Source organism: Meleagris gallopavo, chromosome 3 (assembly GCF_000146605.3).
Source record: "Meleagris gallopavo isolate NT-WF06-2002-E0010 breed Aviagen turkey brand Nicholas breeding stock chromosome 3, Turkey_5.1, whole genome shotgun sequence".
Taxonomy (NCBI): domain Eukaryota; kingdom Metazoa; phylum Chordata; class Aves; order Galliformes; family Phasianidae; genus Meleagris; species Meleagris gallopavo.
Window position 1 is genome coordinate 64,393,477 of NC_015013.2, and position 14,503 is coordinate 64,407,979.

Genomic DNA, 14,503 nt, shown 5'->3' on the forward strand with positions numbered 1-14,503 from the left:
AGGAGGAGGGGAAATAACCACTTCAGCAACTCATGACTACAAATAACAATATATATACCAAAAAAATGTAGCCAGAGGCAACTACATATTACTACTATTTAAGCAATTCCTTTTAAAGAATGTGTTGAATGCAGCTGTTGAATATAATGGCCTCGTGAGTCTTGATGACAAGTTCTCCATTTTTAAACCTCAGAACCAAAAGGGAATTTCCTGTATTGTATAACATATTTCAGATTTCTCCAGATGAGCAAGCCATTTCACGTTGGAGGCCATCAGAGACTTCTTCAATACCTTGTACTGTGAAAAAATCATAACCCAGCATTTGGTAAAGAATTTATAACTTTTCATGGCCAACGTTTAAAATTTGAATCAAATACAAATCAGATAAAATCACAAAAAATCAGATACTAGCAGACTAAGCAAAAGGGAATTCAGTATTATAGGACACGGAACCTTAAAATATCCTCTTCAAGGCAGTTAGAAATGCCATCCTCTCTCAGTATTCGGCCTTCTCTTTTAAGAACTGTGAATTGTTGCAGTTAGGAAGAGCACAAAGGTATCTAAATACTGACTAAATCAACAAAACTCTTCAGAACTAGGAGAAAAAACTTCTTAATATTATACATGTTTCAAAACCTGTAACTCAAATGCTAACACGAATACTAGCTATTTATTCATCACACATTCACAAAAATTACAATTCTACACAAGTCACAAATCCACAAAAACACAGTTTTAAAAATTTTCAATTTTGAAATTTATTTAGAACTCAGGGGTTAAGTGTGGTAATTTTCCAATGTCTGTTAATAGCATACCCACGTTGCTACCAAATAAATTGCACTAATTCCCTCTGCCCCCCTCCCCATTAGAAATCTGCAGGTTAGTTTTCTTAACAGCCAGTGGTTTTGCAAATAGTGTGTTCTAGGACACTACTGCATTTCCTGAGTGTTCAAAGCTACTGTATGATACGTCAAGCTGAAGGAAAAACAATGAAATTATAATTCAGAAATAAAACAGGTATTTTATCTTGTTGCTGAAGCATGGAATCATAAAACACAATGTATTTCAAGAAGAGGTCGTTTTGGAATGCTTAAAACAAATTATTATTATTTTTTTAATGACATTATTTTTACTTCCACTTTAAACTAAACAGTCTGAGCTTCAAGTCACTGACTTCAGGACTATTAAAAATGGCTGAAGAACTTAAGACTCTCAGCCTGCAATGTAGTTGGAACTTAAACATCTATGTCAGTACTTCTTTAACTTCTAGAGTATATTCCTACCAGTGCTAACAAAAGCAGCATAACAAGATATTTCTGTTTTGTGTTCTTTTCAGTGCTCTTGAAAATGAGTTACTAATAGCATTGACCATAGTGCTCAGACACAGGATTTCAGACAATCGCCTTGCAACACACTTCAGCTTTATCATGCAAAACCAATCTAATCATAAACATCTCCACACTAAACACGATAAATTGTGCCAAAGTATGTGATGTGAATTAACGTCAGCTCATCTATCAACATGTTGACGTATGTCAGCTTGTCTATCAAGCATTGCTCAAGTCCAGAGTAAGTTGATTTATCAGAACTGAACTCCTCCATAGGCAGACTGCATAGTCTATGCAAGTTACCATTTTTTGTCTGGAAAACCTTACAGGTTGTATTTATGTTGGTAATCAGGCTTAGACAAGAGTTTCACCCTTAGTTAACATATTAACGAAGAGATCCCAGCATCTGTTAGTGGGACCATAAAAGACCACAATCATTTCTTAAACAAAAATGTGAATCAGAGACAGCTGATGGAAATGCTAACTACATTGTTCTTGCATTGCTTTTCATGACACATGCTCATTTACAGATTACTTTGGCAGAAGGGTTCTTCAGGCTGTGACTGAACAAGAAGCAACTTCTTCTCAGTTTAATTTTTCATTTTTTTTTCTACTTTTTTGCTTCATGGAAATTTGTTTTAAACTAAGAACCATCTGTATAGGCAATTAGAAGCAGGAATTAGTAAGAGCTAATGTGCTTCACTCTAGTTTGTGAGTGGCTTGCCAATCCTTTTCCTCTAAAATATTTGTAAAAACATTGGAAATAACTATATTACATTTATTTAAAAAAAGCTCCTTAAACATCTCCTTAATGCCCTTTCCATCCAATACAAGGCCTCCACATTTAGGGTCTTTTTCTGTGGATTTAAGGGAGAGGTCAGGGAAGAGGTAAAGAATAGGATAACTGCTATCATTTCAGTTGCTATTTTAGAAAACTGGAATGACTGCTAATCTAAAGATTAAATACAGTACGTAATCCACCACAACAATGGAAATAAAGCATAACTGAAACTATATAGAATCCGTATCAGGTCAAGTGACAGTACATTAAGAACAACTTTATATGTTACACAGAATATACACAGATTAAAAGCCACTGCCAGTACGATCACAGCGTTACTGTACAGACTAGTGACTTGAATATTTGTAATTACTGAAGGAGAAAATTCAGGTTAGAAAGGAAAAATGCATCAAATACACTTCTTCACTTGTCTAAATGATGATTAAATTAAAAGCCTTAAACATTTTCCTACGCACTCTGCTTCCAACTTAAATAGAATATTGCTGTCAGTATACAAACCTTATAGAGAGGTCACTTCTAATCTAGTTAGTATAAGTATTCTAAAGAACAGCCACCTTATAAAGGAGATTAAGTTCAGATGTTTAGAAACTTTAACAATAAGAGAAAGTTAGAAACCCTAAACAGCTACTTATATTTAACTATAATTACCTTTTAGAGAGCATTAGGCTAAACTCCAGTATTTTATACAGTCATTGTCTTAAAAGAAAATTCTACCACACCTAAAGGATAAGGCATAGCCATCTACTAATTGGCATATTTGTTTATTTGTCTCAGTTGTGAAAAGGTCCTTATTTGTGTAAGCAGCAAAACAAATCTCAACTGAATGATTGCTATATGCAAAAGGACTGAAGACAATTGCCTCTGCAGTGAACTTAACAGTTCTCAACAGCACACACGCAACATGCTATCTGAAAAAAGTTACTAACTTAACTACATGTATTAAATACTGAAAAAAGTTTTACATTTTTATTATAATTTATTTTATTTAACAATCTAAGAAGTTTGCAGCCATCAGAAGTTCCAGTGCAATTTCAGGTGCAATTGGGAATTCAGGAATCTCCGTAGAGCTGTTAGTATAGCGGACCTTATAGGTGAAATACATGCATACTTTGGATAGGACATGGGATGGGATCTCTCTAAAATTCACCTCATTTGTTTCATTTTCTGCAAACTGTCCTGTGGGAAAACAAACAAACAAAAAAATCAGAATCTCAATTCACCACAAAATGGAACACTTTACTACAATAATACAGTATATTCCAAATAGACTTGTTAGGTTCCATATTCCTAGCTGCTACATTCTTCAGTGCGAAGCAGGGTGTTTCACATTCATAATCCTCACAAATAAGAGGATCCCTTGCATTAGAAAATGTTTTTTCATTTAGGCTGCAACATATTAATATTCTGAACCACTTCACCAGTAATATGTAATTCTGATGTTTGCTTTCAAGAGGTTCTCTAAAACTGTAGTGTGCTCAGCACTAAAGCTCACAGTACCATTTAGAAAAAGAGGTATACATCCAAATTTTTAGCTAGCTTTTGCAAGAAAAGAAAATGTTTTACATATGTTCTGTATTTGCATATGCACACTCATCAGTTCTGTCTCCTCCCACTACCACTGAATTTCTTGGACAGTCTCTGGCAGATTTGACAGAGGGTTGAAGTCTTAAAGATACACTAGCTTGATAAGCTGTGGAAAAAAAGGCATGCAGGAACAAGAGGAAAACTCTAGTTGTACTGCAGGAAACATTACATGCTTTTAGAGTTTATACCTGCTAGATTTGAACATTTTATCCAAAGCTCAAATTTCAAAACGCAAGTATATTTGAACCTTTCTTCTGTGCCCTCTAAGCACGAAACAGAGGATACAAAATCCTATTGTTAGTCCCACAGCCTTCCTCTACTGTTATATTTGTCACTGTTTTTATCTCTCAACTTTAAGCTTATTAAGCTGAAAGACAATACAAAGCCCACTAACATACACTCCATATTTATAGGTGACCTAACAGTTATGTAGTTATCTCTACAGGGATATCTCTGTAGGGATCCCTTTCATAATAACCACAAAGCAGAGCTATTTACTAATGACTGCATGTATTTGTGTAGAAATATCTGAACACACGTACTGAAGCCAATCTGCCTTAAAGTCTATAATAGAAACAGTAGGAAGCAACAAAATTGTTAGCATATTGACAACGCCACAGTACTGAAATAGAGAACGCTTACGCATCAGTGAAACTGCGGCCTGTAGACAGTAAGAATAATTTTACTTGCAAACTTGTTTATCTTACAAATGTTTATGTAAAACATGCTTAAATGCTGACTCCTTTACAGAGTCACTTTTCTAGCCCCCTTTGCCTTTTATTTCTTCATATTTTTACAGATCACAGAACAAATTTGGAACAGGTTTTGTAACTACTCTTCTTGCACACCTCGGAGGCAGATACAGAGTGAATTAGACAATGGATCTGCAACCTATTTTCATGTTCATATTAAAGAATATTAAGCTGAGAATTTTAATTAATTAAATTGCCCAACTATTAGTGAGTAATTTAAAAGTATATTCAGCAAATAGATGTTGCCAGCAATTCCATTCATCAGAATCAAAAAGAGAATGACCATATTTGGATCAGAGGTCGATACAGCCTACTGCTACTTGACTGGCCAAAAGTAATTGTATGGGACAAGGGCAGATAAGAAGGAAGAACATGCAACTCAATTTCTCATTCTCTTCTCCACCCTTTCATGCTTCAACAATTAGTTCAAACACTTCTTAAAACAGAAGTAGTCTCACATACCTATAACATGTGAGGGCTTTCCCTTCAGTCAATTTATCTCTTCTTCAAACTTACACTAACTTGTGCCATTAAGTTCAAGTACTCCTTGCCATAAAGACTTTGTGAATACTTCAAGTTCTATCATGGAGGCAGCAACGGAGTCACTTATCTTGAATTTGACAGCTGCAACCTTCAGATAATGACCTCAAGTACATTTAACAGAGGAAAATGGTAGTAATAACATCATACAATTACTAGCCATCCAGAAACTTATGGAGTTCAATTATACATAAACAATACTCCACGGAGGTGGACTGTTCCAATGGAAATGGAATTAGTAATGGTTTGAACAAGTTATTATTTGCTCCAGCTTTTGCTTACTATATAATAGAAATTCAAATAGTCCAACAGAGAAAGAGAAGGACATGAGGGTACTACATCTGTTATACTTACCTGGTCCACTCAACATAGCTTTTATTGTTCCTGATGTTAATGCATGCTCTCTTTTTACAATGAACTCATGGCCATCAGAAGATATTAACTTCACATACATTGCATCTGGGCCCTCACACCCACCGTATGTTTTCTCTTCTCCATCTGTGATGGAAAACAACAGTTTCAGTATACAATGACTGATTCCAATTATCAAGAATGCAAGCTTCAGTCTTTCCTGTGACTATGTTTGCAGACAGAAGAACCACTGCAGACCACCAAAAATAAGGTAAATATTTGCATATATCAAGACTTCTCTGAAGAGTTTGGTAACCTATTTCAAAAGAGGAATTTTTAGAAAAATGAATCTATTTTGATTAACATCTCCCTCCTCTCTCCATCACCAATTTCTGACATGATTTCAGCAATCTGTGTAGGAAAAAAAATTTTCCTCCAGATGAATTCTCAAGTGAAAATAATTTACTCATTTTAAGAACATGCTACTTGTTCCATTCACAAAATGATTGCCATGTCTGGCACGCTAGTATTTATAACTTACAAGTCATCTAAACACATATCTAATATTTCAAAATACAGACTGTAAGAGAAAAAATGCTTTTTGAAGCATAGGAGGAATGAAAGCAGTCAAAGCACGTATTTTTGTGCTGGAAAATTGAAATTGAATTAATTCCTTGCTCACTGCCAGTCAGACTAAGAAAATTAGTGCATACTCATATTGTGACTTTGGTGAGAAAGCACAAAAACCCAATAAGTTTGTGAAGTCTCCCCATAAGTTTTGACTATGCTTTTCCTGTCTCTCTCCTCTCTTTTGTCTTACTATGTGTCTGCTTTGACAACATGCTCTTTGGGGTAGGAACCACTGACTACTCTGTACCCACATGATGTTCAGCACCAAGATGACTTTGGAGATGGTCTTCATGCACACCTGTAAACTGTAATAAAGATCATCATAACTTTAAACCTTCTTTCCATTTTGTTGGGGTTTACTTTGCACTTTAAACTCAATAAATATACAATTTCTATCATATTCAAATTGGAAAGTTAATGTTGTATTTCAAATACTGCATTTTTTAAAGGAGTACAGAGCCATTACACTAAGTATTGCTTCAGTTCTATTAGAAATTAATACTTGAGTTTGATACTGCACATAAGATTAAACATTCAGGACAGTATTAATTTTGGCAGTAAGGTAAAACTGGAAGTCTTTGAAGTTCTAACAGCTTGGAAAATCAGATGATATTTATATCCTTCTAGAAAAGTAATCCACTGCCAATATATCATGATTGCATGCATGAGTACAGAGATAAAACAAACTACAAACTTGACATCTGGCCATTAATGTTGTGTTTATTTCTGACAAAACAAAAAAATATAAATTACATTAACTGTAATATATTATCTTACACTGTGGTGCTATTGCAAATATAATATTCTCTCCATCAATTGTTTCGTAAATTTGAAATAAAGTTACTATATAGTTACTGACAATTTTAATAACTTGCCATAAGTGCCAAAGATGCTAAAATACTTTCAGAAAAAGTATAGCTAGCACCAGAATCTTTCCAACCTTGTTTCATTAACCATCATTTGTAGTGAGAAAGATATGAAAGGTTCAAGTAGCCATGTTTCACATACATACAGTAACCTAAAGGCATCCTATTTTAGCACGTACATTTTCATCATTTGGCATATTAAGATAAATTATATTTTACTGTTCGACAGATACTCATCTCAATAAACAACATTCACACACACACAAAAAAAATCCTCTAAAAACTACATTAGTTGGAAGTTCCACAAAGTTTTCAGGCTACAATAAAAAAATGACACACACAAAAAAGCTACAAGATCAACATTTAGAGTCTTATAGTCCAACCATTAGTCTTAACAATTTAAGAGCTAAAATGTTTCACATGAGAAACAGCAACAAAAATCTAAGAACAATTCACTTACCCATTCTCTTCTTATAAAAAAATTATTTCTTTTCAACAGCAGCTTTTGCAATAGGAGCGTCTGAAAATACACGAGGCAATGTTTTTAGTCACTAATACAATTTCTTAAGTCAACACTAGTTATTAACTTTTACATTATTATAAAGGCTATTAAAAAGAATATGATGACACAAAGCGTGCAATGTCATGAATACTAAACACTGTTTTGAAACTGGTGTTTCCTGGTTTGGGTTGGTTTTTGTTGTTGGTGGTGGTTTTGTTCTTTTTTTGATATATATATATATATATACATCCCCACCAGCTTACCATATTCTAGAATCTCCAAATTGTTGCTTTGCAAAGAAGATGTTTCTTTAACGTTTTTAAAAGCCCTTGATCATCAAGTCAGGGTTACCTCAGGAGCCTGTTACACTTCTACTACTACAGACACCACCCATGCAGCTGTAGTAGGGAGATAAAGAGAGCAAGTTCTACCACAGCACAGAAGGCACTGAAGAGAATAAACGGAGTGTCTACAGAAGAAACACCAGGCAACAGTTCAGTATATTGTGAATACAGGAGGGGCTGTTGCATAGGTGTCCTGGTATTCATTGGACACCTCAACAAGGCAAACAGGAATTCTACAAAGTTCAATGGCAAACGCACCTTTGGAAGAATTACACCATGCACCAGTGCTGACTTCTCTGACCAATATCTCGGTCAAAGGGTGCTGGTAGACAAGCTGTGGGATGGCAAGAACACACACCAGCAATGTGCCCTTGTGACAAGGAAGAGGAAGACCATCCCAGGCTGACTGAGGAGGAGAGCAGCCAGCACACTGAGCAAAGGCATCCTTTTGTTCTATTCAGCCCTGTATATCTGGAGTACTAGTCTGGATCTGGGCTCCTCAGTACAAAATACACTGAAATGCATCCTAGATTGAAGCATCTGTCAGTCACAGAAAGACTGACAGAGCCGAGGAATTTAGGCTGGAGAAGAGAAGGCTCAACAAACAATCTGATCAGTGTGCATTAAATACCTGGCCCTTCAAGCCGTCCTTCCTAGAAGATTGAGAGTTCCTGACACATACACCAATGTCATTTAGAAAATCTACTCCAGATATTTAATGTAGGTATTCACATGGTAAGTTAACCAGGAATTCCAGAGCTTATAAGCTGACACTCAGCTTGCTGCAGATGTTATTTGTCATGAAAATGATTCCAAAGAATTATAGAAATGAAAGCACTTATTTGCATAACAAATCCAGTATTTTCAGATTCAACTTGTATTTCTCTATATTGAACTGCATCTCTGCTGTGGCAAAGAAAATTATGAAAGAGAAATTCCACCCACCTGCTGTCCTAAAATTCCTTTCGTGTCTACAGCTGCTCTCCAAACATTAACCCAGTACAAATCAATGACATACTGCTGCATGCCCAAAGGTTCAGCAAAACATGACCAGGGATTCTGGGTAGTTATTCAGTAGAAGCCCAGGGTTGGGGCAGCAAAAAGTCTGTTAAGAATTCTGATAATTCATTAGATTGCTACGAAAAGCAACGAGCAACAGCAGACGCATGAGCTGCTATTGCTCACTGCTGAGAAGGATCCCAAGAAGGCATGAAAAAGCAGAAGAGACTGTTCCTCACATTTCCTCCCTCTTCTATTTGTGGTAAAAGCAGGGGACCAAAAAAAAAAAAAATTAAAATAAAATAGTAAGCAAGTTGAGGAGGGAGCTGAAGGACTTGGAGGAAGTTTTACAGAGATTCCTAAGCAAAGTCAAGAGACTCAGATCTTTGGAAGCTGCAGCTCCTTGCTACTGCAGATAGCTTCACTTCTCAACAGTACCTCAGTGCTGAGCGTTGATTTCTTCTATCTCCCTTTTTTCATAACCATTTCAGGCAAGGAACTATGAAATAATCCCAATGGTTACTCAAGCTCTCACAAGAAAGCATTTTCAGTATAATTAACCATTCATGACTAGTTTTTAAGTGACTGCAGAACACTGAGCAAAAAGCATCTCCTGCTTGCTTTGCTGTTGTATTCGAAATTTATTCCAACCTTACAGAACTATCTTAAATTTTTTTCCTTTCCCATTGGTATACTTCAAATCTTCCTCCATGTAAAAACTTGTTGAACATTAGGCATGTTCAAGAATGATCTTAATTTGTGCAGACTGCCATTCCGTAATATCAAACTTTAAATGCCTTCACCATTTTCAATAATTCCTGTAACTCCTCCATGGAAATTACATTTGAGCACTGGAATAGTAAGAGCACAAAACTGATAGCATCTTTCATCTGTTCCAACAAGTTTGGAAATGGAAATTATCCCATTGTAGAGTATCGATTACTCAGGAACAAAAAGGCTACCTTGTATAACCTAAGGGAGCTAACACATTAAAGCTGGGGAACTGAAATAATGTCTACACCAAAATATTAGAGCTGTTGCAAAAAACAAAACAAAACAAAAAAAATCACCACAGTGAACATTTTAAAAATGTCAAATGGAATGTGTTATCATACGATGAAAGAGGAAAAAAATAACAGTTATTAGCACACAAAGAGTAAAAAAACCATGGTCAGAAGTGGCAGCCAACTGTATGAAATATAAAGGAAAACAGGATACAAATGCAGTAAGGATTAGCATGCTGAAGTAGCCTAACATTAAGAAGTGAATCTGTTATTTCCTTGATAACAGGAAAGGAAGGGAAAGTAGATGGAACCTGGACAAGGCAAATCATGTGGTGTTAAACAAATGTGGTAAGAGGATAATCTTATGAGAAAAATTGTCTGATAAAGTAAGATGACGCAAATGTGCAACTATTAGACTGAAAAGGACTTCTAGGTCCTCCAAAAATGACATTAAGCATGTTATTCTAACAGTGTTGTAAAAAAAAACAACCAAAAACAAAACAAAAAAAAAAGCCAGCAGATTCAGATGAGACAGAAGTAGAAGGCACTGCAACAAAAGGGGAACAGAGCCTCACACAAAGAAATGATTCACTGGTCTTGAAAAACAGCACATGAAATGAAGTTGTATGAAACTTCATTATCTCATTCAAAGAGAAAGTTCCAGGGGGAACCTTACAGTGGCCTTCCAGTACCAGAAGGGGCCTACAGGAAAGCTGGGGAGGGACTTTTTATAAGGACATGCTGTGACAGGACAAGGAGAAACGGTTTACAATTCAAAGAGGGAGGATTTAGACTAGGAAGAAATTCTTTACTGTGAGAGGGGTGAAACAACAGAACAGGTTGCCCAGTGAGGTTGTGGTTGCCCCCTCCATAGAAGCATTCAAGGCCAGGTTGGATGGGGCTCTAGATCCCTCACAGCTTCGCTGCCCTTCTCTGGAGAATCTCCAGGGCCTCAATGTCTTTCTCTCATAGTGAGGGGACCAAAACTCAACATGGTAGTTGAAGTGTGGCCTCACCAGAGCTGAGTACAGCAGGATGATCACCTCCCTGCTCCCGCTGGCTATACACTTTCATATACATGCCAGGATGCCATTGATCTTCTTGGATACCTGGGCAGAAGTAGCACAGGTAGAAGTAGTTCAAATTGGAAACACTATAGAAAGGAGCTAACAACATGATCAAAAAGCCTGCTCTGTAATGAAAAAATTAGAAAGCCTTGCTTGTTCGGCTTAGCAAAATGAAGACAAATACAATTCATCAAATGGATAAGCGAAGAAGAAAAAGCATGCCAAGATCATCCCTTATTTTAAGTCCAACTAATCAACATAATAGGATTAACAAAGAATAAAATTTGTACTTCTAATAAAAAATAGAATAACATAGAAATTATAGAATAGCATAGAAAAGCTTTTTCTCTCAGAGTGGTCAGGCACTGGAATGGCTGCCCAGGGAGGTGGTGGAGTCACCGTCCCTGGCAGTGTTCAAGAGGCGTCTGGACGAGGAGCTGCGAGATATGGCTTAGTGCTTGTGGTAGCAGTGGTAATGGCAGGACGGTTGCACTAGTTGATCTTGCAGGTCCTTTCCAACCTTGTGATTCTATAATTCTACAGAACAAAAGCAACATACCACTGCTAAAAGCAGAAGGCTTGAGAAACCTGCCTACTTTTAAGCAAGTAACATCATACATCCCATTATATTCACCTTGGAAGCACGGGACAAAACTTGGTTCCACTTCACTTCATCTGTTCTGACATAACAATGTATAATTTCAAAAAAATATGTAAAGTGATAATTATGAGTAAGAGTGGTTGCATAGATTTTCTTCTGACAAAATATGAGCAGTGAAGAACAAAAAAAGATCACAGGATCAATGCAACAATAGAAGAGATAAGCAAAGGAAAATAGGAAACTTGGAAAAGCTGTAACAAAACTAAGAAACTGTTTGCAAGTACTGGTTCCTCTTCAAGAAGTGTCATGTGTGTCATGATACATTACGAAGATCTGAACATATTTCAGTTCTATGTGATTGTTTTGTGAAAAGCATCTTCTTTCCAACAACTACACCCAAGTTATCTGAGATGTTATTAACATGATTCTGCACGAGCCACAGCCTGTTTTCTTCAGTCAACTCCCTTCCTGGTTCATGAGCTTACACAAGAGTTAGTGGAAGCAGTAACAGATTTACACGTTGAGGTAGAATATAACTAAGAATCATAAACCACCATCATTGTCAACACAAAGCAAATGTTCCTGTTCCCGTGCTTGAATTCATTCATCTCCTCACAGCCCCAAGAAGAAATGATACGATATAGTGAGTTTAGTTTTTTTCTTTTTGTTTCTCTTGAGCATCAAATGTAAGAAAGAAAGAAAAAAAAAAGCCCATGACCCCTTTCCTAACTTACGCCCAAAACTGCATGCTTGTCAACCAACACACCCTGAATTTTCAGAACATCACTTCCTTCTACAACTTCTAAGCCTGGGAGACTAAAATATAATTGATGGGCATACGTTAATTTAACTGAACACACACAACTGCTATACACATTCCAGAAACTCATCCTTTTAGTCCAGTTAGCACAAGAAACTTAAATCTATGCAAACATTTGCAAGCATTCAGATTCTTTGTTCCCACAGAAAAATGTCTGAAACTCAGATTCTGGTGTAGGGTAACTCGAAAGGCTTCCAATTCATTAGCTGTGCAATACAAGCACACACACGCCTTTTGTACGTTTCAGTTGGTGACATTTTTGTATTTTGTGAGATCAACTTTTTGGAAAATGTGGGGCAAATAACAAAAATGCCTTCACAATTCCTGGGTTTGTTGAGAAGTCAAATGTGGAATTTTCTGAGTGTCATTTGTAAATTAGGAAGAGTTCTTCAGCAAAGAAAGGCCATTGTATGCAAAATTAATAGCGTCTTACTGTTTAATCCTAAGCTATAGTCCTACTCTAGATCCTAAAGAGAAGCTTGTTTAAAAATATCACTCTTCAGTTTAGTATTCACTGTTTAGGGCACACAAAAAAAATAATGTAAATATGCATTGAAACATATTTAGAAAAATAATGAGGGAAAACTGGTACAGCAAGATTGCCAGATAAGCCAGTTTACTAGGAAGGTACACTAAAGGTGAATGCTAGTTCAGACAAACAGATGAGCTAGGATGCCACGCATGGAGTATCAAAGGCCTCACTTTATTTAAGGTACTCTTTTTTCTTAGCAAAATTTCTTTTCCAGTAATTCCGAAGAGGAAAAAAAAAAAGCAAGCATTACAGTTTTCTCCCTAATATAGAAGGAAAACCCTGGTTACTTTATATCTCCAGCTGTTAGAGGAAATAAAGCTGCTTGCATATTCCAAATTTTTAATACAGTATCAATTTCTGTTCTCTCATTAAAGCATTCATCAAAAACTACAATTATGCAAACTACCCCACAACAACATTAACTACATTCTGAGCCTTTCCAGATGCAAGAAAACTTGTAAAAATCCTATAAAAAAATTTTATTCTGATTCAAAAAATATTTCTAGGACAAAATGTAGGGCATACACTGAGAATTCCAAAAAAAACACAGCAAAAACATCTGAAGTTAAACAAGCTTTCAAAAGATATTATTTTATTCCCATAGAAAGCATAAGGGGTAAATGGATCAGGAAAAATTTACAGAAGTGAGAGACAGAAGAGTGTACCTTACAAAACTGGACCTCCTCAGTGAACCAGTATTAACTCCTCACATTAAGAATATACGAAATGTTGTACATCATTTTATCACCACTTCAGTACTAAGAAGAAAAAATCTCGCATGACTTTTCACCACTACAAAGAAATGCTAGAAGTGATGAAAGTTTCAAAGATCACGTATCTTAAATTTCTCAGTGCTGAGGGTAAATCTTAGGGAAAAAAAGTTATTTACACAGTAGATAGCTGATCTCAAGTTGTATTACAGAAAAACACTTATATCTTTCTAAGGACCCTTTAATAAATTGTACTTTGCTCCCGATTATTTTTTTGTTCTTAGCATAGCAAAAGGAGGAAACTTGAGTACAGAAGGAAATAAATACAGGCACAAAGCTGTTTTTATCCTGAAGGTCTCCAAGATGTTTATATCTACATTCCAAACTGAAGCTCTGAAACAGCAAAGCCAGAGCAAACCCAAGTAAACAGCAAACCGACAACTACATCTCCCTGTAGCGCAATGTTCGCATCGCAATCTACAATATTAATCATCTTTAAAGCTCCTTCAAACTGTACCTCAGAGCTGCCTGCTAGCATCACACTTTTCACATATGTACCTAAAGCCATCGTTAACTTAGCAAAGCTTGTGGTCACCTACAGAAAAACAAAGCCTGCCTTTTAAGTAGCACGGGCTGCTCAGAAGCACGTTTCCTTTACTACACGTCAGTCAATCGCTCTTCCCCATCAGTCTTGTTTTGCTTACATTCACCGACCATTACAGCCAAAGCACTTCCACCAGCACTTCGCACCTTGGCACAACAACCCCAGAGGACGCATCCTAAATTCTTTCGGCCTTAGTTACTGCCCTTTCTTTAGGGCACGGCGTGGGAAGAGGGTGGACGTCATTCGTAGCGGAAAAAGTTTAAGAGCGATATTTAATTACAGCAGCGTTCTGGAAAGCCCCTTTCCCGGCGGCGTGTGGAATCCAGGGAGACTTTTACAGAGAGGAGAAACGCTACCAGCCCACAGCCGGCAGGGGAACCCCAGCCTAGCAGTGAACGTCTAGCAGCGAGCCTCCCGCACCGTGCACGCACGCACCCCCGCCTCCTCCCCACACGCCCCAGATCGGA

General features: G+C 36.7%; 1 protein-coding gene across 2 annotated transcripts; it reads right to left on the minus strand.

Annotated features, from left to right (window-relative positions):
- Nucleotides 1–2,875: 2,875 nt before the first annotated feature.
- On the minus strand, nucleotides 2,876–7,379 carry ELOC (elongin C). 2 transcript variants are annotated; one of them, XM_003205129.3, is made up of 3 exons: nucleotides 7,314–7,379; nucleotides 5,361–5,504; nucleotides 2,876–3,306 (listed from the first exon to the last, which is right to left on the minus strand). In XM_003205129.3, exons 1-3 carry the CDS (start codon nucleotides 7,315–7,317, stop codon nucleotides 3,116–3,118), a joined length of 339 nt encoding a protein of 112 aa, XP_003205177.1. In that variant the 5' UTR covers nucleotides 7,318–7,379; the 3' UTR covers nucleotides 2,876–3,115. The 2 variants fall into 2 exon arrangements, with proteins under 2 accessions (XP_003205177.1, XP_019469654.1); XM_019614109.2 differs by lacking the exon at nucleotides 7,314–7,379 and adding an exon at nucleotides 6,239–6,278.
- Nucleotides 7,380–14,503: the final 7,124 nt, after the last annotated feature.